The following is a 25,930-nucleotide window of genomic DNA, read 5'->3' on the forward strand; positions in this document are numbered from 1 at the left end:
TTTGCAGTAGTGTATGTATATACTATATGTGTTTGTGTGTGTACACACACCGGTCTCTAAGATAAAGGAATTATGGAGATCTCATAACATGGAATACATGCAACTTTTGCACAGATACGTATTTTACTTATTTGGGGGATTACATTAGTAATAGTATTTGTTTAAATCCAACCAATGTAAGGAAACTGTGACAAGTATGTGTATAACTGGGGGGGTGGGGTGGAAATGGAACTTGAAAACGCCAAATGATGAGCAAAACAAAATCATTGAGATTGATTTAAAAAGTCATTATTTTGTAAAGGATAAGACTTTGGGTTGTTTCTGTTTAGGCTAAAAAGTCAGAATCTTGTTGACAACAGAAGGAGGCTGTTGTCTTTTGTGAACTGAATGCTGTGGCTACATACAATGAGCTGGTTGGCTCTTTCATAAAGCCAGCCTGGGGTAGCTTAAATCCTGGAAGAAAACCTACTTACATCTTGGTGGCCACTCTCTTGTCCTTCAGCAGGGGATAGGGAGACCAGCAGTGCTGAAAGAAAGGATACCTGCAGCCTGAGCTTCAGCTCCCAAGCATTCTTCACATGAGCTGTCACATGCTATATTGCCGCAGATCAGACCTATGGGAGGCAGGAGGAGCGTGACACCCATCACACCCAGCAAGCAGAGATGCGCAATGGCGCACTTACACAATGTCCTTGCAAATCCTTAATTGTGTGTTTCCCTTCTTTTTTCTAAACAATCCGTTCAGTGCATTTGTCTAGAGACAGCAGTGCCCCTAGCCTTAGTGCTTCTCCACAGCATGGCTAGTAGCATAGATTTTGACACAATCTGTCAATGTGAGAACATTTTATCTATTAAATAACATTGCCGTTTTGTTAGCCAGTTACACAGAGTAAGAAAAAATCCATACACACCATGATGCGCAGGTATTTGTTTCCTGCATTAGCTATATTCTCAGGATATAAAAAAGTTGAGCTTTAACAGGACTCACTGTTTGAAGGCTTAGGTTGTGATCTACTTTTTATAATTTTCATTTGGCTTTGACATACATCTCTGCCTGAGCTGTTATTTCTCATGATGGAGTGATCTCTTCACCAGGAAGATGAGTTGGTACTTTTTTCACATAAATACAGTAGGAAGGTTAGGAAGATTGCTACTTCTGTGCTACATTACCTGTACAGATTTCCTTGGAAGAGGTTTAGAGACTCCACGTAACCTAAGTGGGTAGATAAAAACTACACAGACTCCCGAGATGCTAAAGTTAGGCTTTTGACTATCTTGCAGCTTTTCTTTCTGTGTTATTGCTGGCAGTAGCTGAAGTGTCAAAGGACATTTCTGTTTTGTAAGGACGCAGGACAGGTACCCTGCCCTGCCTTGGCCTTTTTTCTCCATATGGGAGAATTGCTGCAATGAACTTTGATTTTACTCTGTATTCAAAATTCTGGTGCTGCTTTCCAGAAATGCAAGTAGCCTGAATAGTAATTTGGAGAGAGAAATCACTTAAAGATTGTCTTTAAAAAAATATCTAAAAAGGAAGGGAAAAGGGTAAGATCTATTCAGTAGGGTGACTCTGAAGAAATTAACTGCGATATGCATGAATTTATGAAATTAATATATATAAAAAGTCATATGAATATGTGAGAATTAAACCAGAGGACACAGAGGAAAATTACGTATTACTTAGGGTAGTGACAATAAGACATTTTTCTTCCATTCAGCACCCAAACCATTTTTCTCTGAAATTTGACTAATCTTGATACAACACATCACTTTGGATAAAACAAACACCTTATTATCGGTTTTATAATGGAGCATTGAGTAAAGCCACTGAAGTGGATTCAGTTTTGATTGCAGACAAAGTTGTGTGTTTCTTGCTCACTAAGGACCCAGTGAGAATTTAAGGGCTTTTGTCTATCAAAAGTTCCAATTAGTATTTTTTGTTATGCCCTGCACATCTCCTGGGTTTTCATAATGTGACTCAGTGAAGATCAGGCACCTGGCGAAAATAAACTATATGAAAATAAAATGTGCAGTTATCTGTCAATTAAATGTAATTCTTTACAAATTGGTAGCCATCTTGTGTATGATTTTGTGTACTATTCCTAGTTATAGAGTACCAGAAAAGATCTTTCCATAAACTGAGAAGCATCTCTTCCTTAGTTGAAATAATTACTTTTTCTATCATTAGCTGATTTTTAAATGAAATTCATCCCATACAGATTTCTCTTTATCAAACAATATCTTTCTTTTTTATTTATTAAAAAAATCCATTTCATCCTTCTTTTAGGACCTGTTTTAAACAAGATCTTTTAGGGGATTTTGTAAATCAGTAAAAGTTGTTGATTTCACTGAATTTTGATCAGTTTCTTTGGACTTTAACATAATTCCAGATCTTCAATGTTTAATTATGAAATATAAAGATACCTAATTCTGTACCACATTTTCCTAGGGAAGGGACAAAAATCTTCCAAGATTCTGCAAAATCATCTGAAATGTCATTCCTTATAGTCTAGCATTTGCAACTCAGGATTTAAGTAATAGGGGAAGGATCATTAGCATGCAGAAACCAATTACAGCAGCTACAGATCAATACACCTTGCAGTAGTGTCAACATGTTTGTATTAATATCTATTGTTTATCTGTGACTACAGTAAAAATAATTAAAATATTTTCAAAGATCTCAAATTTCACCCAAGGCAAAAAAGACCAAAACACAAAACAAGAAAAAAGTCATTTTAGCTAATCTCTGTTTCTGATTATCTTTAGGGTTGATCTTCTTAATGCTACTTACAGACATGTTATTGAGGGAGTTCAGAAATAGTAAAAAAAAAACCAAACCAACCAACCAACACCACACCACTCTTTTTGCTTAAAATTAACCAGAATTCTACAGGAAAATGAAAATTTTGCATTGGCAAGAGATTCCAGGTAAACTGAATGCTGGCTGATGCTGCTTTGTTTAGGTTTCTATCCTGATTTTGAATACAAACTAAGTAGTTGTTAGCATGTATAGGCTGACTTGATAATTACCAAAAATAATTAGGTAACTTACTGCTCAGGTGGCAATGAGTCATAGTGTGTCAGTATTTACAGGTAATAAAAATGAAGCTCCATGAGAGATTGAGGTGTCACAGGAACAGATGTGAAAGCAAATGGGTAAATGAAAGAGTAACAACTCTCTTAGACCAGATGGTCTATATCTAAGATTCAGAAAGTGTTTAAGAATGAAGCAGCTGAACTGTTGATAAAAATAGGCACTCTCATTAAAATTAGTTACTATGCTAGAAAAGTAAAGGAAATGTACCTAAGTTAAAACAGGTTGCAGCAGGAGCCCTGCAGTTAACGATCTATCAGTATTTCCCTAGAACTAGTAAAATTAGTTGGAAAAAAACCCCACATTAACCCACCTCAGTGAACAGGGTAGGACAGAAACAAACAAGCAGGATTTCTGTTTAAAAAAAAAAAATAATTCCCCCTGATTAAGATGCCTGGATTCGTGGATTTAAGTGTTAATGTGGTTTGGGGCCAGGATCAGCCTCAGGACCTGTTCAGCACCAAAGATGCAGCTGATAACACAGGAATTACCTTACTGGCTGTAGAGAAACCACGGAACTCAAAATCTTTTCCAGCTTGCTAGTTGTTGTGTTAGGAGAAACAGTAAATATTAACTTTAATTACCTTAGTCCTATTCATGATTCCATACATCTAGATCCTGTTTTACCCTCAGTCATCTTTTTTTTCAGAATGAAGAGTCCTTGCCTGTTTAACTTCTTGAGGAGTAGTTGTTCCTTACCTTTGCTCAGCCATATCTGTGCCTTTTCTAGTTCTGCAGCATGTCATTTACAGCATGAGGTGCCTAGAGTTGTATGCAGTATTAAAAATGTGGGTGCGTAGTAATAATTTTACAGTGGCAAAATAGTTTTCTATTTCCTGTTCATTTCCCAACAAAGCTGTTGATCTTTGAATTGTCCTAGGCCATTTGGTCTGGTTTGTCCTTACTACGTCTCCTGGTTGTGTATCCTCAGGCAGTTTTTAGATGACCTCCTGCTGGGGATAGCACCATGGTGCCAGCACACATCTTGCATGGCAGCAGAGCAGAACCAGCACCCTGTGGCTCATGCTACACTCACGCACCCTGGAGAGAAGCTGTATCTCTCCAGAGTCTCAAGGGAACAGGGGTGCTTCAGACTGCCCATTGCATTGGTGGCATAACTCACAGAAAGAGCATCACTAAGGACCAAAGAGGAATCCTATGCCAGGTTGTCGCTTGGAAAGGTTATGTGCAAGAGAACCCATGCAGCCAAAAGCATCTTGTTCAAGTGATGCTAGGCGAAAAGAGCCACCTGCTGATATAAGCAGCATGGCTACAGCATCCATGGCTGTTTGTCAGCGTTCAGAGATGCGTTTCTCTGTGCCTAGAGATTCTGCTGACATTGCTGACTGAACAACACCAGCAGAACAGAGTCTGTAATTCTCAGGTGGCCTAAATTTGCACAGCAACCAGGCACAAGAAAGTCTGGTAATGAATAAGGGCAATTGCTTGCTTTGATGGCCAGCACCTCCATCTCCCAGCTCTGGCCTGCAATGCCATCATGTAGCAGAGAAGCAAGATAGAGCACAGGTTCATGTAGCACATGCAGATCCGTCTCCTGTCTGTGCCAGGTAACTGCTAATCCAATCTGTACGTCAGATGCGGTTCACATCCGGGTTGTCCCAGCTGTGTCCTGGCAGCATGTAAAACACTGCATTCGCAAGGACCCACTGTCAGCCAGGTCCCTCTGTTTGCATGCCTGAGAAGAGTAAAATGCTGTGGGAATCCATTGAGTCACACTGTACTTTTATTTTTAGGAGACAATAGCCAGCTAAGTTTCTCCTGGCATTACCTATGAAAAACTAATTCTTTACCACTGGCCTCTGACAGCATATATCTACCTCCTGGTCAGATGCCAAGTTTCAAAATTTTCTGGCTGGGCTAAGAACAGAGAGTGGTTTCTAATGACAGATTTGGGTGGTTTGACAGAAAACACTCTACACTTGGGAGCACTTGAGGGCAGCTGCTGCAAAGAAAGGAGGGGAGGGAGTATTCAATGGCAATGGCCTAAGCATGAGGACAAAGTTCTTTTGTCCTCAATAAGCAGTGTATGTTTTGGATGTTTTGCATATCTAGGTAGATGAACTTTTGTATGGGACTAGGTATCTTCTGAAAAGGTATCCAAGGGGAAGCTCTTAGCTTTTTCTTCTGTAGATTCAAGAAGGACCCATCCTGTGCATTCCTGCCAGCTTATTCAATGTCCTGGGAACTAATGGGTTCTGATCATTTTGAGCCAGTCTTCTATGTTTTCTTTGGGGAAGGGGCATCTGGGGTCATTAAAGACCAAGAGCATGCTACAGATCTCACCAGTTGCTGGGCTTCCTGCTGCAAAAAGTAATTCGGGCCAAATATGCTGGCTTTTCAGGCAGCCAGCTTCAGGATCAACAAACCATCACCACCCCCACCTCCCGTGGGAGGCTATCAAGGTTGGGGCAATGCCTTGCGAGGTAGGTGTTAGATACCACTGGGCTCCTCAGGCACCACTGAATATGGTTGTGCATGGAGTGTTCCGCCAGTGGTGTGGGGTCTGCATTAAAGTAGAAACACAGGTGGTATTGGAAGGGAAGTGAAGAGCGTGGGTAAGGATGGCTTGGGAGCTGGATGCTGGCCTAAATGGATTGCTTGTCTGATCTTTGTATCAGTTCCTAGGTTCTCAAATAATATAACCTCAGAATACACTTCTAGTCAAAAACAATTGTGGTGAGTCAGTGGTGGATTTTCCATAGAGGTTAATTTGTACTGAAATGCTAGGAAGTTAAAATCCATACAAGAAAATTAAGTAATTTCTGAAGTCTAGTCCATGTAGATGTACACACTTAAATTTTTAAGACATTTATGCCATTATAACACAAGGAGACCCATAAAATGGCATCATTCCTTCTGCTCAGTTTGATGTCTCACTGTTTCCTGCGAGGCAGTAAGACTGACTCAAAAGGCTCTGAGGCTAGTACAGCCACCATCCCTGTCATAGCAGAACTGCTTGAACTTCTTTTCTTATCTGATCAGCCTGTTTCAGTATGTCCCATTTCAATATCTATTCATTTGAATTCCTTATCTGTTGTGTGTATAATGTAATAGTCCCTGTAATAACAACAGTGTATTAGGTGTCAAAAGATACAGAAAATGTGAATATGTTCAAAGTCTCTTTTTTAAAGAAAATATCTGTACTGAAAAAATCACAAAATATATAAAAATAAACTGTTCAGACAAAAGCTGCCCATCTAAATACTTAGCTAAAACATTCTAAATAAGTTTTTTAATGTCAGTCTTAGGAGATGGCTTTTTTGTGTACCTTTTGTGTACCACTTTCTGGGGTTTGGATGAAGATGCTGTGAACTCAAGGCAAAATTAATAAGTTGGCTCTTGTCCACAGAAGCTCTATCCCCAGATACACTACCAGGTACCTTGTAAAACTATTTCCAGTGTAGCCAGCATTCCTGTGGCCCTGACACTAAACCAAAGTTTTACAAGATGAAAGTTCTTCTGTATAAAACAAATTAGTGATTGAAAATAGGAATGAGTCACAAAAAAACTCTCCAAAAAAAAGGATACAGTGACATGAAATGGAATATTAAAGCATTCACTTACATTAGTTTCTGATTATTTTTCTCTGTAAAAATGCCTGCACAAGAGATAGCAAAAGTTTGTGAGAGTAATAAAGCTGTACCGTCAAAAGCAACATGGGCTACTACAGTATTTAAACCACCTAATTTTTATGAGTGTTTGTGCTGGAGTAGTTATCAGGGGAAACCAAAATGCAGCAGTAGGTGGAATGGGCCAGACAGGTCTGACAGCTCTTGCCAGACTCCACTTCCTATCAGTTTGTGTTGTTAGGGTATGTGGGATTAAGGTGTCTGGGATTCAGGGCTTTCTGTCCAGATAAGAGAACTAATTCTTCTGAAAGCAATCTGGTAAGCCAGGTGTAAGTATGTGCAACTCCCTGTGCCTGGGGTCATCAACAAAATAGTTGATACTTCTGTTAAACTTCTGACTCGATGCCTCACAAAGTGGATGCCTGATACCAGACTGCTGACCAGCCGTGCCACAGGGAACATTACTAGCCTCATTTTTACCTTTACCACCCTGGTCTTGCCCTCTTAGAGCTTCCCAGCTAACGTGAGTGTTCATGTGACCTTGCATATTGACAAAATGTACTTATTCATGTTTCCCTGACACTTGGCCGAAAGGATTCCTTATGTTGTTTTTATCCCACGGGTTTTTAGCTCTGAGAATCTGATCAGCCTATGCAGTAACAAGCCTGCTGGAAACAGCTTCCATAGAAAGAGACAGAAAGGTAAGCAGGAGATGATCACAAGAAAACAGTGGGGGTTTTGCACATGGAAGACGAGCATCTGCAGCTTCTTCATTAAATGACAGGTTCAGGGCAACTGTGAAACTGCAGAAGTTAGGAAGCCTTGTGTGATTATATGGTGAGAGCCTGCTGGACCACTACAGCCCTTCCTTTCTGAATATTCCCATCAATGTCATCTCAAACTGTAAGGCTTTGTTCTTTTCAGAACAGCAAAAGAAAAAAAAAACCACCACAAAACCCCAAAACCTCTGAATCTCTTTAAGGTATATTTGCATATGTCCGAGATTCTCAGGTGTCAGAAGTAAACGTGTCTTTCAAGATACTGACCTTGTTTAGGAAGGAGACCAGCTTTGACAGGAAGAATCAAAGTGGGCAAATAAAGTCTTTCCTGAAGGGTGTTTTTTTCCTCTGTGCCCATGGCCTTCTGCCATTGTGCCAAGAGGTCTGTTGTTTCTGCAGTATTCCTACTTACATTTTCTTCTTTTGCACAGGAACGAGTCTCAAGCTGCAATAAGTTTACAGTTGTAGGCTTGTTAGAAAGTCAAGGATTATTGTAATTTATTTTAGAAACACACTTTATGCATATGGTTGCCAATTTAATTTCTATTATTAAAGTATTTATAGTATCCAGTCATATGTAGTGAAATGGCAATTTGGCACATATTGCAACATAGTTTCGTAAGACATTTTAAAAGTAACATGGCATACCATTGCCACACTGTCTGTTAATTCTTGAAGTGTGTGTCAAAAGTTGAAATTAAAAGTCCATGTATGTCAGTGGGATGTGCACATGCTCAGTACCATGAAAAATTGAGTTGTTTGTCCCAGGGAATGAAATATTTGGATAGTCACATTTGATAATTTTGCCCAAAATGCATCATTCTGCATATCATATAGAACTGTATAGTATTAAAATAGTGAGCTTGCTCCAGAAAAACTTAACGTGGCACTGAGCAGAAAGGGGAGGTAGGAAAAAAGACTGGGGAGACCTTCCGAACTCTATTGCAGGTTCTGATGTGGCATGGAGTGGAGGAAATTACAGGTATTTGAGGTAAAGCACTCATCTCTTTGCACAGTAAAATAAAATAATAAGTGGGAACTTGTGATTTGTTTGGCACATGCAAGGTAGAGTAGGCTATAAGAGAAGTAAAGTCTGGGTGTGCTCTCTGATAACAATAGCCTCTCTCCATATTCTGTAAAACCTGGGGTGAAGATGAATTTCTTGCCTATGCATTTTATTCTTCCCCAGATTGTGGGAACCCCTGTTTTTTATATATAAGTAGATTTAGTCTTCTTACTATAAGTGGTTGCTACAGTTTCAAAGCTAAGGGGTGAGTATACAGGGAGATGAGGTGCCTGCCTGTAGGATGGAAGAGAATTAGTGCTGTATTAGTGGAAAACTGAAGAGAGTAATATGAGAGGGAGATGGGTGAGGAAAGCATAAGAAGAGGTGGAGCACACAATGTTAAATTGTAGTACTGGGGCTGGTAATTTGGTACCCTGCACCTGTGTCTTTTGACACATCCCAGTGATATTTCCTGAATAATGTATTTAAGCAATGAGACTTCGCAGTGCATGTACAGCTCTGCTGTTGGTTAAGTGTCATTCAATACATGTGCTGCAGTAAGCCTGCTAGACAGTAACATAAGTCAGTACAAGGGAAATTGATAATTTTTTTCTTCTTTCCCTTGGTAGTTTGTTCCAGGAGGTGTCAGTTCAGCCTAGCAGGGAGAGGTGGTAGGGAGGCAGGTTTGAGATTTCAAGGAGTGCAACCAATTGCAGCTGCCCCAAAGGCTTTTACAGAGTTGCCTGCATGCTGCTGGCTCTCCGCATTTAGGAGTAATGGGATTCCTGGCTATAACATAGCTGAGAACATGTTCACTACTGAATAGACAAACTAACAGCTTGATAAACAATTTCATGACGAATTTCATACCTAAATATTGAGCACTTAAAAAATGAAGCATCTTAGCTTTATCTAGGTGGGATATTGGGCTACAAAAGCATATGCTAATAAAAAATGGAGATGGCACAAAAGCCACAGCTTTGGCTGAGAAGCAGAGCAGCTCCAGGAGGAGTGAGATTCCACCTTCTTCATGAGATGCTTGCTGTGTCTCCACTGGGTGGCCAGTGCCTCAGACACAAATAAAGGGAAGTTCTTGCCATGCCTCCTTTCCTTTGCGCCATCCCGTACGTGGGCAAGTGAAGAGGAGGCAAAGCACAGCAGCTGCCAACTCGCCTATGAAGGGGGCTTCCTGCATTGGTGTGAAGCTCTAAGGTAGCACTGGCTGCCTTTCAGGCTGAGAAGATACCGGTGATGCATTGCAAAGAAACTGTACCTGTGGTTCTGTAGGGCTTGGGTCAAGGCTTTTTGATTAGTCACTGGGGAACAAGAGACAGCTAGACACTATTTAACATTATTTGTTTTGAGTAACACTTTCTGCTTACTGACAGTTGGCATGGAAACTGAATCAGCACTCATTTTTTAAAAGGGTAGTCCATTCAGTGTAAGGTTAGTCATCAGCAGGCAAACCAGAGACTTAGGCTGCAGCTGCTAACACTTGTACCTTGCTCATGAATAAACAGAATACTCAAAATGGTGGCAGTCATATTACCCCAACTTTTATGGGAATAAATGTACATGTGTTGAGAATTATATTAATGTGATTTGGGTGTTGTGGTTTGTTTTTTGTTTGGGTTTTGTTGTGTTTTTTTTTTTTTAAGAGGGAAGAGTTATTTAATTATCTGAAATGCACAGCAGAACTTTCTTATTTCTAGAAGATGCCTTATGTTTTTATGGACCAGTTAAATTTTTTAAAGAGTTAACACAGTTCATATAAACAACGGTGCTTGTAACATTGTGGTGGAAAATTACATAATACTTGAAAGGCTATAAGCTTAGCACTAGGGATCTGTGAACGTATAGCCAAGATGGAAGCCTACACAGCATGCAGAAAATGACATTTTCAATTACTTTCCCTTATTGATGTAAAAATTCAAGATGTGCTTATTTCCATCATATTTTTTCCCCTCACACAAGGATAGAAGCAAAGAAATGGCTGCTGGTTTTCTGCACCAACTACCCTGAGAAAATATTGATGGCTAAATTGCTGTTCAGTGGCATTTCATAAAGTGCCTGCTGGCATCCTATTCTCAGATGCAGAATGATAAATGTATATTTAAATTTGAAAAGTTTAATTTAATCTATAACCTTTGACTCCTGGCTTTTTGTATCCTCAGAATACTGACCATATATACCTTCTTCATTGATACAGGATATTGTTTACTGTACAGTAACTACGTTCAACGCTATAATGCTGTTACCAAATTTATGAGGACACTGATTTCTCTTTTCTTTGTGTTTACCAAGCAGATAATCTAAGTGACGCCCTAAAAAAGCTGAAGATAACAACCACTGACAGCACAGCAGATAGCTTGGAGGGATGCTTGGACTGTCTGCTTCAAGCTCTGGCACAAAACAGTAAGTTGTATGGACCTTTCAAATTCTACATCATATAATGAGATCAGCGAATTAAAATGGAGGCAGTGAAATGTGGCAGAAAGACTGACTCAAGCAGTAGGCTGCTGGTTTGGCTGTTCTGGGTTTTGTATTTTTTAACCCATATACCTGTAACATACAGGTAGCATCAAAAACAGTGACAGTAAATACCTGGATATTTGCAACAGCTGTAGTCCAGTCCTTTTTCCAATATGATTAAGTAGCACAATTACTTTTCCAATTGATCACTCAAGAAACAAAGAACAGGGATGGACAAATATGCCTGATAGGATGGGGAGAGGGATATGGGAGCAGCTTGCTAATTCCGGTTAAAAGAGCATAGTTTCCTATTTGTAATGTATTTTTCCTCATACTTATGATCACATATTTCCAGTAGTTTCAATTAGCAGAAATAGGCTGGATATCCAAAGATGGTCCAAATTTGACATGTGGTATGATAACAAAAATAGCTTAAGAATGGAACAAGATGTCTTTTTCACCAAAAGCTGTAGAATGTGTGTCCCCACTCGCAGTAGGCAGAAAGGTATGGTGAATGAAGATGACAGCTTATAAGACTTTTCCAAGTTTAACTTTCTTAGCGCTTCAGATGGTGGCAGAAGAAAAATCTGTGTACAATTTTGGGTCGAAAAACTTGTCAGGGTGGATACAAGCCATGATTAGAAATTCTTTCTTTAAAAAGAAAAGGTTAGTCCTTTGTAAATATCAATACACTCAAAAGTACATACTATTAATAAGTCTTGTTTCTTTCCTGTGATGACATTCTATAAATCACAACCTTTTGGCTTGGTTGGTGTAAAATACTTCTTGAGGTTTTTCACAGTAGAATACAAGCACCATCCATATCAAATCAAATATGGATTATAACAGTCTCTGCATTTAATGGTAGTGGGGTTTTAATTCTGATTATTTTGCAAGGAGATGTCAGCCAGGAAATAATAAAATCAACCCATTTTTTGAAGATGCTGAATCATTTTTCTTGTGTGTTGATTTATAAGATATATCCAATACTTTAGTCCAACTTCCAATTGGATTTGGAATTTCCAGTACTTTAATACTTAAATGATAAGTACTATAAAGAAGATGGTATGAAAAATGACAAAGTACTTAGTGTGAATAACTGAGTTTAACATTTTGCCTATGAAGGCCACATAGCTATGCCACAGAACAAGATTGGCAGACGCAAAATAATTTTGACTAGAGTACAGCAACCTTACCGATGCTTCCTTGCAAACAGATTATTCTCTTCTGTCTCAGTCTAGGGCTTTCCTCTTCCTTTCAAGATCTTTTCTCTTCTAGTCTCATAGCTGCCAGATCAGATAAGCAGATTACTAGGATTTTGACCTCTCTCTTTTGGGTAGTTTTAAAAAAATTAGCTATAGTCACTCCACCATTTACCATGTTCCTTGCATGTAAGTCAGTAACATGAATATAACCCTGCTGAGCTGCCACATGGTATAGATCTCCACATATTTTCAGTTGCCCGAGGTTGAGGGCAACAAAATAACTCACTGAAAATTAGATACGTTAGACGGGACAGTTTTTTCAACAGCTTGCTGGTGATTTAGGAACCTGTATATCAATTCCCTTTCAAGTGAATTAGATACTTCGATACCTAAGTTTTGCTGAGTCTCTTTGAACAGCATGCTTTAGTTCTCAAGATAGTCTGATGATTTGGAAAAAAAAAATCCTCGTAGAAGACAGGTTTCTGTTTTGGAATAAATTTGTGAGAACAGCAGTACATTCAAAAGACTTCAGAGATTATGAGGTAAATTGCATGTTGATTCAAGAAATAGCTTTCTAAATGCTGCAGTTTCTGAGTTGTTATTGGGCTACCAATGCACTATGACTGTCCTTCTTTTGACCAAAAAAACCAATGAATGTCCTTTCTCATAGTTCTCATCCATCCGGTTAACATCTTAATATGGATTTTATTTATTGATTGATTTTTTAGTTACAGTGTGTATTATCATATATACGATATATATATGTGATATCATATAGATATGGAATACACACTGTACCTCTGTATCTGTGTATAAATTATTATATAATAATAATTAGAAATCAGATTGTTTATATAAAACTACATGTAAATTGTAACACAGAAATAATTTAAATAAGATTTCTCAAATAATTATTCTTCTCTCCTTTAGTGTATTCCCATGTGTATGATTATATCAATGCAGTTTTATTCCCTTCATATTATTTGATCTTATATAAAATATAGTATGTTACTAATACACTAATGCAACTCACTCCCATCTACTGCCAGCCAAAACCAGCAGTTAAACCCAGTGTTAATACAACTCTGAGATTTTTAACAAAGGAAATAATCATTTCCACAACATCAATTTGGGCATATTGCATGTACATAGGAAAGTTTGAGAGAGCATTACGCTGCTTTTAATTGCTAACTGCATGCATGTGGTTGCTGCGGAAACATAAGTTAAATTCCTTAGTCTCTAACAATACAGTGACAATTATAGTTCCATTTACTTTTCATCCAACCTTTTAACTTTTCATTATGTTAAAACATTACAAACTACTTTCTTCCCATATTGTCTACCATGTAGAAGGGGGTGGCAAAATTATGATGAATATTGTAGCTTGTAATTTTTTTGTATGTAATCTGCTGCTTTTTCTTTTGTTTCCCACACTCCTCCTGACAGCTGATCTTTTGATAATCCCGGACAGGCTGTAGTGCCCTGGAACATGATACCTCCTGTCTGGCTTTACAAGCTATTCTGCCATTTGTCACACCAATCAAATTAAGGTGTATGCACATACACGTGCCAAACTACACAAGGGCGGACCAGACAGTTTGCTGAATGTGATAAGTGCTGATAAATATTTGGCAAGCCAAATTCAAATGGTTTTAGCTACTGTTTGTCTAGAGAGGTTGTCTAGAGAGTTGTACAGCCCTTCGCATCTGAGACCTGGGTCTGAAGATCCTGCACAGATGGTTTCTTCAGGAGACACTGTTTGAAGAGACATATATTCCTATTTATGCAGATAGGTTAGTTCTTATCTGTCACCAGCACTACTGGCTGAGGCCACTCATATATGGACTAGCTTGAGGCCCTAGATAAAACTGAGAACTTTAGGATGAAAGAGGCAGCAATGACAGAGGAATGTGAGATAAGCATGCATTAGAAGTGCTTTAGAATAACAAGAACGTACCTCATTTTGTGTGGACTTCCTTCAGCATTCCCAGTGAAGTCAACTGACATAGCTGGGGACTTTGCAGCCATAAGGCCTGCAGGAATGAAGACATGTAGTAACATTAGTCTGGATTCCCAGCAAATGTAAATCAGCACAGGTCCTCTCGCCTCTGTGGATCTACCTTATTCATATTCACGTAAACTGAGATTCTGCCCACCTTACTTCTGAAATGAAAACACAAATGCTTGATCTCTCTCCACCTGCCAGTGTTCACCATGTCTAGATTGCTAAACATTCCATAATTTAGATTTTTAAAGGAAGGCTGTGGTGCATAAGCATAAGCAGTGTTAGCAGCAAAGAAATATAGTATCAGCCATGCATTGAATGAAATACTGCCTTTTACAAAATCAGGAGGTGAAATTCATCTCTTGCATGTGTTTTCTTTTTAAAACTATGTATTGAAACAAATTACTCCGTTGTCTGCTCTGTAGAATTTGGATTCTTTCACATGGTTTGATGTGTTCCTGTCAAGAAAGAATTTTGCTGATCTGGAAGCAGACTGTTTACAGTATATGAAGCATAGAATGATCATAACAATCAGAAAAGGCAAAAACCAAGGAACTACTTTGTCAGAGAATATGATTCTGAGGTTCTGCAGCTTTTTTTTATTCAGCTTAAAAAAAAAAAACCTCTGAGATTAACTGTGCATTGCAAAATGAAATTTAATTTTGTGTTTAATATGTCAGAATTCCTTACATTAAAATTTGAGGCTTTTTGACAAACAGGGGTCATTTCCCTGCCCCCCCCCCATGGGCTAGAGTAATAAACAGCTTATGTTGTAGCTGCTTTATAATAATGTGTGTAAAGAAGAAAAGAATTCAAGTCTGCAGAAAAATCCACAGGAGGAAACTGGGGGAAGGAGAGCTCTGGTAGGTGAATGTGGATGCATTTTTCTCGGGGAAATGCAGTTGTGTCACCTCCCAGTGCTCACTGCAGAGGGGTGAGCAAGGTCCCTCCCCTGGGCTTCAGGCTGCCCTCCGACCAACACACAAATGTCACATACTTGTTTGTCTGCAGCCTACAGCCATCTGCCTCAAAGTCTTAGCCATAGTTATGAAAGCTGTATATTTACTCTGATATTTTTGCTAAGTTTCTGTCATATTTAGCAACTTTGGAATTCAAGGGTATTTTGTGGGGGTTTTTTAATGACAACTTAGAGAGGAACATTCTCTGAAATCTCATTCTTTCAGCACAGTGAAAGTTACGTTAAAGATGCAAGAGAGGCATATTTGCTTTCCTGACTGACAGAAATTCTCAGTGCTAATACTGTAGAAAAATGACAGTATTAAACACCAGCTCCAGTGGCATCATTAGACTTGTTATATTACTGCAATTTATTATTTTTCGAATAATAAAAAAGCTGAATGTTACAAGCTCAAGTTACTTTCTATTTTGGAACCAAAACCTATCTTGTAAAAAAGAAAACAATTACTGGTTTCAAGAGTTTTGTTCTAAAAGCACAACGTTGCTATCATAATTCAAAGGACATAGTAGTTAGAACTGAACTAGTTATATGTAGAAAAAGATCTGTGAGACAATGGATACTACTTCATCCATTTATGATCATCCATTTATGATCAGATATTTTCAATTTAAGCCTTAATCAATGGCAGGCTAAACTAACAGAAAAATATGATAGTTTAACATATGGAATCTATTTTTTAAAAAAAAAATTGTCAAAAGAATGAGTAAAGCACTTATGCACTGGAGAAAAGTATTTGGAAAGATAGTATGCTTACATTTCTGGAAAGTAGTAATAAATGCTTCCTTTTTTTATCTCGCACTCAAAGAAAAATACAAGTATGTACTATTGGATTTTGGGAATGGTAGGTTAATTGTATTGTATAGAGAAATACAACAGAAAGCAATATTGGCCATCACTTTATGTCACAACATATACAGATTTATACCTATTAAGAGCCGTCTCATAAATATTGTGCCTATCAAAAAAAGTGCAGTTATCTCAAGATCCTCAAGTAGAGGTCCACAAGAAAGGACTGCCTGAGAAGAAGAAAACAAGAAGGAAATAGAAGTTTTCTTTTAAACCACAGGCCTTCTGGGACATAATTATTGCAGTAACAACAAAAAAAAAAGTTATTGCTAGTCCAGACATGCTGCATTTCAGATACAAGAGGTTATAGCAGACATAAATAACCCAGTTTTGACAGATGAGAAGTCTGAAAATCTGCTGAGAACGTTATTTTTGGCTCTGATCTACTCAGCGTAAGAGGCTGAAAATGCCCACTAATCCCAGCCTTCAGCACCTGGCTCTGAAAAATGTCTGACACGAAATTGTAGTGCAAAGGCTAGCACATGCATTTGAAACATTATTTTACATACACTTTTTGGGAGGCTAAAAGTATGAATTGACAAGTTTCTGTCTAACAATGGTTGAGCAAAATCACATCAATAAAGATAAGCTTAAAGTGAGAGGGCAGGCCCCAATTTTGAAAGGGATTTAGAAATTTTGGAAAACTCCTACAGTTCAAAGAAGAAGGTTTAAAATAATGCACTTTACCTTGAAGATGTGGTTGGCTAATGTGCTGGTTTCGGCACACTGGAAATTTCAGCATTATTCTAAGGCTTCTTCGGCGTGTCATTTTTCTCCCCATAATGAACGCAATTTCTTTATGCTATTTTGGTTTGCCCTAAAACATATTTTGGCTATATACTGTAGCCATGTTTTGTTTTGTTTTGAATATACTGTCTTGTATCAGAGAAAATAACATGCTACAAACTTCCTGGGCAACTGCTAGCAAGCCTTTGCCATCACTTCGTGCTGTTTTGGCTTTATGGTGTTGAAATCATGAGCTCAGCCCTCCTCCCTAACGCTTCTGTTCAGGTTTTCTCTTGAAAGTCACCAGTGGGTTTTCTGAAATGCGTTGGTTCCTATTTGATGGCATCACAGGGGAGGATGTGTTAGCATCTGGAGTGCTTAAGAAAATGTTGGATTTCTGCAGAGACTGCATATTTCTCACATTCTTTCATCAGTGATGAAGCTTTCCATCCAATGCCCTGAATCTTCTATAGGCATTTGCTTTCAAAGGCATCTAGTTTCCCATCTTTAATGTTTTGGTGGATTTCCAGTTCTTACAACCATATGTTAACACAGAGGTTATATTCGAGTTGGAAATTCTTCATTTTATTCTGTTCTTTGTAGCTGAGGCTTCCATATGTTGTTGAATTTAGTTAGTATGCATGCTCTTCCTATACTTGATGTTCCTTTTTCTGATCTTCACTGGCCATAGAAGATGGAACAGTTCCTCTACTGGAGCAGAAAAATCATTTGGAGATGTTTTGTAATTGTTAAATTCAGGGTTCAACTGAAAAAAAAAATCTGCTTCTCTGAATTTCTTTGTGTATTATTGTTGCTATTAATGCCTTTGATTTATGAAAAAAATTAGAGCTTTACCCATTTTTAGCTATTTCTTTTTTGGATGTTTTTGACAGTTCAGTGTACATACTCTTATTTATTCATTGCAGAGTCAGGTAAGCAGCTATCTGCTTAACTTTTAGCACATGAGAGTGCCACCTGATGTCAGCAAAATCTTGTACCTCTTTAGTATACGCAGGATTAAGCAATAGTCATTTCATCTTTTGTTTCCGTGATCCTCTCAGTTTAGTATGAAAGTAGAAGACGTACTACGCTCTCATCCCAGACATAAAAAAAAAAAAGTTGTAGAACCTTTGTCCTAGCAGATTTATTCTAAAGTATAAACATTACCTGAATTCACTTTCATTTTTTCCCATTGGCTAGACATTTTAAGCTTACTCCTTTCCCTCTTTGAAAAATGGAGAAAAAGCTCCACATTTCACAGCTTGCTCAAGCAAACCTGTCCCTAAACATCACCAAACTATCCTTTCTCCATTTTGAAGAGACTGTTTGAGCAGAATAAGAGTAAAATGAGGTGACAATCATTTCATGTGGATTGTGACTGAGTAACAATGCTTTCATGACTGGGAACACATGCACGGCATTATTGCTTAAAACAAAAGAGTACCCATCTCTAGGCCCTATTCTGACCCTCATGGGTAGGATTAACTTTTGGCTACTGTTGTTTCATATAAATAAAAAAAAGAGCACTCAGCATCCCCACAGATTTAATACACATTACTAACAAGTAAGCTGTAACAACACAAGCCAGTGCACAAGCACATCAAGTTAGTATAGGACAAGCAAATAGGTAGGCAATGGTACCAATTGGATCAGTGGCCTTGTAAACCAACTGATAACTAGTGGAATTAAGTCCAATGACAAATACGATTTCCCTGCTCTCTTAGTCCTCTTTGATCTTTAGCATCCTCTCTAGCAGCAGTCTCTCTTCTAGTTGGATTTTTGATCCTCCTCATGTCTGCCCTCCAATGATCCCCCTGTGTCACCCCCTGTGATCTTAGGAGGAGGAGGCAGCCACCCATGGGTGTATACTCGGACATAGCAGACACATGCCTGCGTGTTAGTCCTGATATGTAAGTGTCCCAGTCCGAACATTTAAACAAGCAACAGACATCTATGGTGTATATCCACGAAAAGGAAATATGCAGATGAAAGCTACAACATCCTCCTCCAAAAAGACAAAACCAAAACAGTATTTTTGCTAATTGTCTACTGAAATCTATAGCTATCTGCTGAGATTAAAGTATTATTTAGGAAGGTGGTGGCTTTAGCTCATGACAAAGATTTTCCTACTTTATTATTCCTGTTTTGTCTTGGAAACCACAAAACTATTAAGTGTAGCACTGAGCTACCCATAGTACCTCGTACAGCCTGTTTTCTTTGCATGTTGGAGACATGAACTGGTGTCTGTGCAGCAACTGCTAAATCTTGATCCAGCTTCCTTGAACATCAGTGGTGCAGGGATAATGTATTTAATGTCTACTCAAACCAAGGGAGAGAGAGGGAATACAAATGAAAAAAGAAGAAATGAAACTAAGTGGATGAGTAACAAGGAACAAAGTAGTGCAGAAGATTTTTTTAGAGGAAAGAGAGATATGGGAGAAGGGCGGAACAGATTTAAAGATAAACTTTTTGAAATAAAACAGCAAGCTAAATGCAAGTATCTAAGCAGCGATGGATACCATATCTTCATAATTCCCACTGCCATCTACAACAGCTGCTTATGCTCAGAATCTCTATTGATTTAGCTCAGTATGTTACTGCAGCACACACGTTTAGAGCACAGAGTAAGATTAGTAAAAGCAATATAAAGAAAGAGCCTGATTCTGCCAACATTCACATATATTCTTACCTTTAAGGACATAGATTCTTATGTTTTGGTAGTCCTACCAAGCTCAGGAGATATATTTGTATATAAAAAGCTATATATATGGCAAAGCATTTGCATGTTCAAAGCCAAAATATATACAGCCTCTTTTAGCAATTCCTTTGGTTTGGGTTACCATCAGTCTTGATTCTTATATGACAGTAGGTGTCAAGGGAAGTGTTCTTCCTTCAAAGGTGTATTTCCAGTTTATTTCTTAGTACAGTGTCTTTGCTGAGCATCATATAAACCTGTTTTTCTTGTTGGGGAGTATAAAGCTATAAAATTAAAGGAAGAGGCATGACATAAACATTTAGCTTTTGTAATTGAATTATGTCTTACAACATCAATATTAGTACAAATTAATATAACATTTAACATAATTGGGAATATTTTGCATGCCCCAAAATAATTTTGATTGGCTTGTGTGCATAAAATCAAGTCTTATGCTCATATAAATGGTGATAGTGGATTACAGAAGAAAACATATTTGGCAGGAGCATTTTCATAAATATAGATAGTTTTGGTGAGAAAACAAAGATAGCACATAGAATCCTGAGGAAGGTTTTATATTCTGCTGCTAGGAAAGGCTTAGGCCTGCTTTTGCACTAGCAAGGATGGAAACCGTCTTAGTACAGAACAGATGCAGTTTCTACTGGCTAAAACATTCCTTTGCTGCAATACCTTACACCACATCCCTCGGAAAGTAACATTACCAACAAAACAGACTATTTTTGTAGCTTTTGGCAGTATAGCTGTATCGGCAGTACGGGGTTGCTGGTAGGAAGCTGTCAAGCAAAAAAACCTGCATCCTCGACCAGCGTATTCATACAAGCATGAATTTCTAGTCTGCCTCTTATGCAGATAATCTCTTGTAGTGGACCCAGAGGTTCAGACTGAATTGGGCCAGCTCAGCTAATTAAGCTCATTGCAGTCCATTAAGTTTACCTGAGAAGATTTCTAGTCAAATGCCTTTCTGAAATTTGGGGATCCTGATGGATATTTTGTAAGAGTTTTGGCTCAAATACTGTGTTATAAAGCTTTCTTTCTTTTTGCTGAAGAAGGATGTTTGTTGCATCTTCGCTCATGAAGCTGTTGCCTTTTCATGGTACTGTGTACACATAATCCAGAAATGTTTCATCATAAGTGCTGTACATATTATTACAGTATACCTATTTAATTGGAACATACTAAATCAAGGTGACTGCTTTTTATTGGACTGTCTCCCAGTAAACTGGCATACCCTAATGATACTGAATGGTAATCGCTGCTGCTTAGTGGGATTATATTTTACATAAATTCCTCTTAATAGTGATGTATTTAGTTACTGCCAGATAGTTAAATGATGTTTATCCAAGTGTTATTCATTGAATACACAATGTGCCAAATAAAGATTAAATATTATATACTTTTTCTTTGCAGAAGGCATCAGTGAATAGCAGTTCCATATAATAGAATTGACAAATTTCTTTTTAGATTGCATTTTTGAAATGCAATACAGAAGCAAAGGAAAAGGCCTGCCTTTTGAAATGCAGTACAGAAGCAAATGAAAAGGCCTGCTTTTTACAAAAAATTATATTTAGAGATCGTATAATTCACAATTTCAGATCTGAAATTTCATTCTTAGTTTTGTCCCAGTCCCTTATGACTTACAAACATGATCTTTTTTTAGATTAGTTTTTCCTTAAGCTACTTTGGCAGCAACACTTTCTAAAACATCAGTAGCTAAAAAAAATTCCTTTATATGTAGATGAACTCTTCCAATAAGCACTGGGCAGAATTTTACAGCAGGCATTTGAGTTTGCTTGAGAGCGCTCTTAAGAGATTGTTTAAAAGGAATATGAAACATTTCCTGCATATATAATGCACAGCTTTCAAATCTAATTTGATTTTTAAACTAAATTGAATTTGGAAAAGGATTTTACGCTAGAGGCCTAGTATTTCTGTTATACAGATTGAAAAACTAAAGCATGAGGATACTTAAGGCTTTACCCAGGGTCCTTTAATAAGTCCAGTTAGTCCAAGTAACAGAGGAGGCAGATAAAAATGTCCATGCAGATTATAAAACATGAACAGCAACTGTGCTACCAAAGCGCTTGCTTCCTGCAGAGGGTGAGTCAGAAAGGCAGAGCGGGGGAGCTAACAGCTCAGATAGATCCAGCAAACTGTGTGTCAGGGCTCTAAACTAGATCCAGTTCAGGAGCTCAGGGGTTCTGAGCTGCCTAACTTTAATATTCTGCCTTGTGCTGTGATGTATCCATGGAACTATTGATGTGCATATTTCGTCACTGAAGGCAAAGTTAGCATGTATTGTTATTAAATTACTTCATCGGTACCTGCAACGGACTACTCAAGGGGTGGGTCTCATACTGAAATTCACTTTTATTCTTTGGGTATAGCTTTTGGAGAATTTAATCAGTGGGAATCATGCGGCTAGTTGGTTGGTGAATCTGTCTCTCCATCTGTCCTTCCTTCCTTGTTAGAGCTGAGATTTTAATTACAAACATCTGTGCACTATCTCCATTTCTTCATTAAAAATAGGAATAGAAGTTGTCCTGTTGCTGCTGGCAGAGACAGAACAGAGCAAACACCAAGATGATGGAAACATTCACACGGCTAAAGAGAATCCTCCCTCCCTGTCTCCTAGGGGTCTAGTTTGAAGGATAGGTGAGCAAGCAGATTGTATTTGTGGGGATTTCCCCATGTGAGGAGGAGGAGCATGCCAAAAGGAAGTTATATTTATATATTTATTTCTATATACAAATTATTATTAGAGGATTATTTTTTCCTGTAAACACAACTTTTGATTATTGGAACAGTCTTTTTGGCTAGGTATGTTAAGCAAAAGCCTCCTTATCAGTGGTGCATTCTTTGTTGTGTGAGAGCACATCATTTGTTTCACTGAGGTTCTTTACAACCCACTTTTTGTGCTCTTGTATTCAGACTAAAATCTCTGTTTTGTGGTTTGGAAAATACAGGAGGAGGCTATGGAGACAGACAATGCTTCTTGAGGGCAGCCGTATATGGGGAGAGCGTCAATACTTGTTCTTGGTCACATGAACATTTTTTACTGTGGTGGTTAGAAGGATGTGTCAGTTAGAAAGATATCCCTTGCTCCCTTCATTCTCCTCCCTTCTGCCTTCTGAAAGAGCAGATGGAAGGTTCCTTTCATGATATACGTGGCGCATCATTATTTATTCATGTGTTCATCTTTCTCTTTCTCATGAGAGTACATGTAGGAGAGACATTATAAAGCCAAGGTAATTTTCTGCAGTCATTTCAGGAGGTTTATAAAACATCTTTGCAGTTAGAAATACATACATTTTTCAAAAGAGTACCTTGCAAACACGGTTGGCTTAATAAAGAGGACACTCATGAAGCTACTTCTTTACAATTCTGTGGTGTGCCTCATTTCTCATGTAAAGCTCCACAACATGGGAATTATTGCAGTGCTAGCCTCCACTACTGTTGGGTTACATCTAATAGTGTAACTTAAACTCATTGTTCATAGAGAGCAGGAACAGTGAACCTATAGTTTTCTTCTGCTAGCAAGGGCAAAGTAGTAGCGCTTCTGACAGATAATGCCTTGCCTTTCCCTTCCCCCTCCCTGGGTTTTCTTTCACTTGAAGGTGAACAAAATGATGCAGAGAGGAGAAAAGAGTGAAATAGAGAGGAGTGAAAATTCATAGGAAATAGAGCTGAGAGGGAAGAGAGTGTAGAATTTAATTTGAGACATTCATTGGATTTTTTTTCCTGTGGTGATTTCTGCTACTTAATTAAGCAGTTTGATAGCCACGGTGCTCAGCTCTCCAGCTCTGATCTATGGCATTAAAGAATTTCCTGCCCACACCCTTTATTATTCTGACTTCAGGCACTGCAAAAACCATGAAAAGCAAGGATATTGATATTTTAATCACCCAGCTATGACATTAATAAGATTTTGGCACTATGTGATCTAACATACCCTTTATCTTGATATCTAGTGATATAAAGAGACATCTAAAGCTGCAGGTTTAACCTTAGAGGTTTTTTCCCCCAATTATGCTGCTGTGGCACATCACTGTATTTTACTGTGTGCAAAAGGGCTGTTTCTAAAGTGGCGTTATTACCGTCTTACAGTTTCTTTGCCTTAAGATGGGGGGCACTGTGTGCTCTACGGGTCGGTTGGTGCATGCAGACAGAAAATCAGGCTTTAAAAGAAAGCAGTAGAAATCTGGACATCACATAGAGCAAAAGGATTTTGAGGTGTGGCACCCTAATGTCAGGCCACCTAGATTGTTAGTTTTCCTTAAGAGACAGATTGAACAGATTTGAAAAGGGATGCAATTCTGCTAAAGGAGTTAAAATGGTAAGCATAAGCCAATTTTTTAGCGTGTGATTAACATTGGCTATAATTTCCTTTTTTTCCATTATAGAAAGCATGGGCAGAGATTATGTGGTGGAGATTTTGCCTAAATCTTTGTTGTTCCTTGAGAAACATTTGGTTTTACTTGCTCCAACTACAATTGATAATACATTGAAATAGCAATTCAAAAGACGACAACTGAAATAAGTTTTCAAAATAATTTAACCTCTAATAATTCACTAGGAAGCCTAGAAACAAGCATGCAGCAGATTCATATCCTTAACAAACAGTACCTGTTTTGCGCATACACACGCAGACAGGAAGCCAGGTAGGCCTTCTCCAGCCTCTGAAGAGAACAAATGAAGGCAAGAACTGAGGGTTGACTCTGCTAAAGCCAGTAGCAACTTCTAATTCTCAGCAAACCCCAAACTATTTCTCCTCGGCCCAAGCAGCGGTATGGGTACCAGCTCTGTGGCAGCATTGGCGTGTTATCTTCCAGTCTTAGGTTCTGCAGAAGGAAAACCAAATCTTGCTTTTTACAATCACAGTGAAAATACTGCTACGTAAACATGACCCTTCATCATCTTCTCCAAAATAATAACGCCCCACACTCTTTTTCTTTAGTTTCTGTCCCTTTGCTTTTTATGTTTTTATACAGGATTCATGTGATACGAAGCTAAGCAAAAAAGAGACAGAGGCGTATGGGCAGGCAATCTAAATCCATGCTACCTAAAGCCCCTGCCCTAACAACCATGCCACTATCTAGTTGCAAGTGGAAAAAACAAAGCAGAAGAAAAGCTTGGGTTGATTTAGGGCGGTTATTTGCTTTTCAATCCTGTCTGCAGCTGCAGACCTTTACTACCACCGTTACACCTTCAGTGCATGCTGCAGAACAGGGTCTAGAACCACATACATACATGTGCACAGCGTCACACACAAGACTCTTAGCTTGTATTTTGCAAGTAGCCATGAAGTAATTGTCCCATTTGGGCATTTCTAAGAAACAGGCAGACTGCTTATATACCTACAGCTGTGCTGAAATCATCTTCAAAACCTCCAACTTGGTATTTTCTTCTACAGCCATGTGTTTCAACACTTGCTACCTGAACTGAGTGTACAGTTGACTCCTCAGAAAACTGAAGGGTGGCTGAAGATCTTCATCTGGACTTCCCAGTTTCCACAGGGCAACCCTGTGCATCATTTACCTGTTAAGCCCTCCTCCTTTAAAAGAATGTAGAAAATACTTAGGAAAAATGCTAGATTTAACAAGGCAATTTTAGGTTTGTATATAAGACATCTTGTTCCAATAAAAATACCTTTCTTGTGTAAGCATTTCAAAAGCCCTCCAAAAGGATTGATTTTCTGTAACTAAAATGTCTACCAATTATATATGTCTTCAGAAATTATTTTGTATATTTCAGCACATTTTTTTTCCCCACTTACTTCATTAGAACTTTAGTGTGATGAACATAGAATCCCTGAAAAAAATTGATTTATTCTGCAGATACAAAACAGGACAATTTAGACTTACATGCATGAGGACGTAACAGTGATTTTATTGGCATGTTCCCTTACAATGCCTTTTATGGAGGATGTACTATAAATTACCTGCAAGGGTTTAATGTCATACTGTCATCTCTATTTTGACACTGGATTAACGTGCAAATTGTAAAAGTTCTGCAGAGGAAGAGCAGAGCTTAGGTAGATTTGGTGTAGACAAGCTGAAGCGCCCCAAGGCATTTTTTTTTATACCCAAAGCAATTACTGACAAAAATACCTCAGAGAGCTCTGTGGACTGCATAGTTAGTAGCTGTCCTTCTGTCTGATGCCAGAGCAAAGTGTTTTTCCCCCCCTCAAACAATAACACTTGAGCACTCACTCAGGGTAGAGCGGAGGTGGGGGTATCCATGCCCAGTGACAGGAGGGGTACACTGGCTGCTAATCAAATGAATCAGTCTTCCTTCTTTTGTGCCTAGCAAAAATTTGACATTGGTACTCAGCCTGGGTAACAAGAACCAGTGGGATGTTGGTTTGAAGGGGAGAGTATACACAGCTGTGTCTCCTGTACTGCTTAACAGTAAGAAAAAAGTCAACAATCTGTTTTCAGCTATGCGATCCCAGGTAGCAGATTTCCCAATTTCTGACAGGTCTGTTAAGCCCTGTGCTCTTATTGGTCCTTGCTTGC

The 25,930-nt window shown here is 38.4% G+C and overlaps 1 protein-coding gene across 7 annotated transcripts in view; it reads left to right on the plus strand.

Annotated features, from left to right (window-relative positions):
* The window catches only part of RAP1GDS1 (Rap1 GTPase-GDP dissociation stimulator 1), a 100,851-nt gene that overhangs the window by 24,102 nt on the left and 50,819 nt on the right, over positions 1-25,930 (plus strand). For 5 of the 7 annotated variants that reach the window (XM_054823838.1, XM_054823836.1, XM_054823842.1 and 2 more), the window contains exon 2: positions 10,771-10,881. In XM_054823838.1, the coding sequence (XP_054679813.1) occupies positions 10,771-10,881 (111 nt within the window). The remainder of the gene's footprint in view (positions 1-10,770; positions 10,882-25,930) is intronic. The other 2 variants (XM_054823840.1, XM_054823845.1) reach the window with 1 other exon arrangement.

Source organism: Grus americana, chromosome 4, assembly GCF_028858705.1.
Source record: "Grus americana isolate bGruAme1 chromosome 4, bGruAme1.mat, whole genome shotgun sequence".
In the NCBI taxonomy this organism is placed as follows: domain Eukaryota; kingdom Metazoa; phylum Chordata; class Aves; order Gruiformes; family Gruidae; genus Grus; species Grus americana.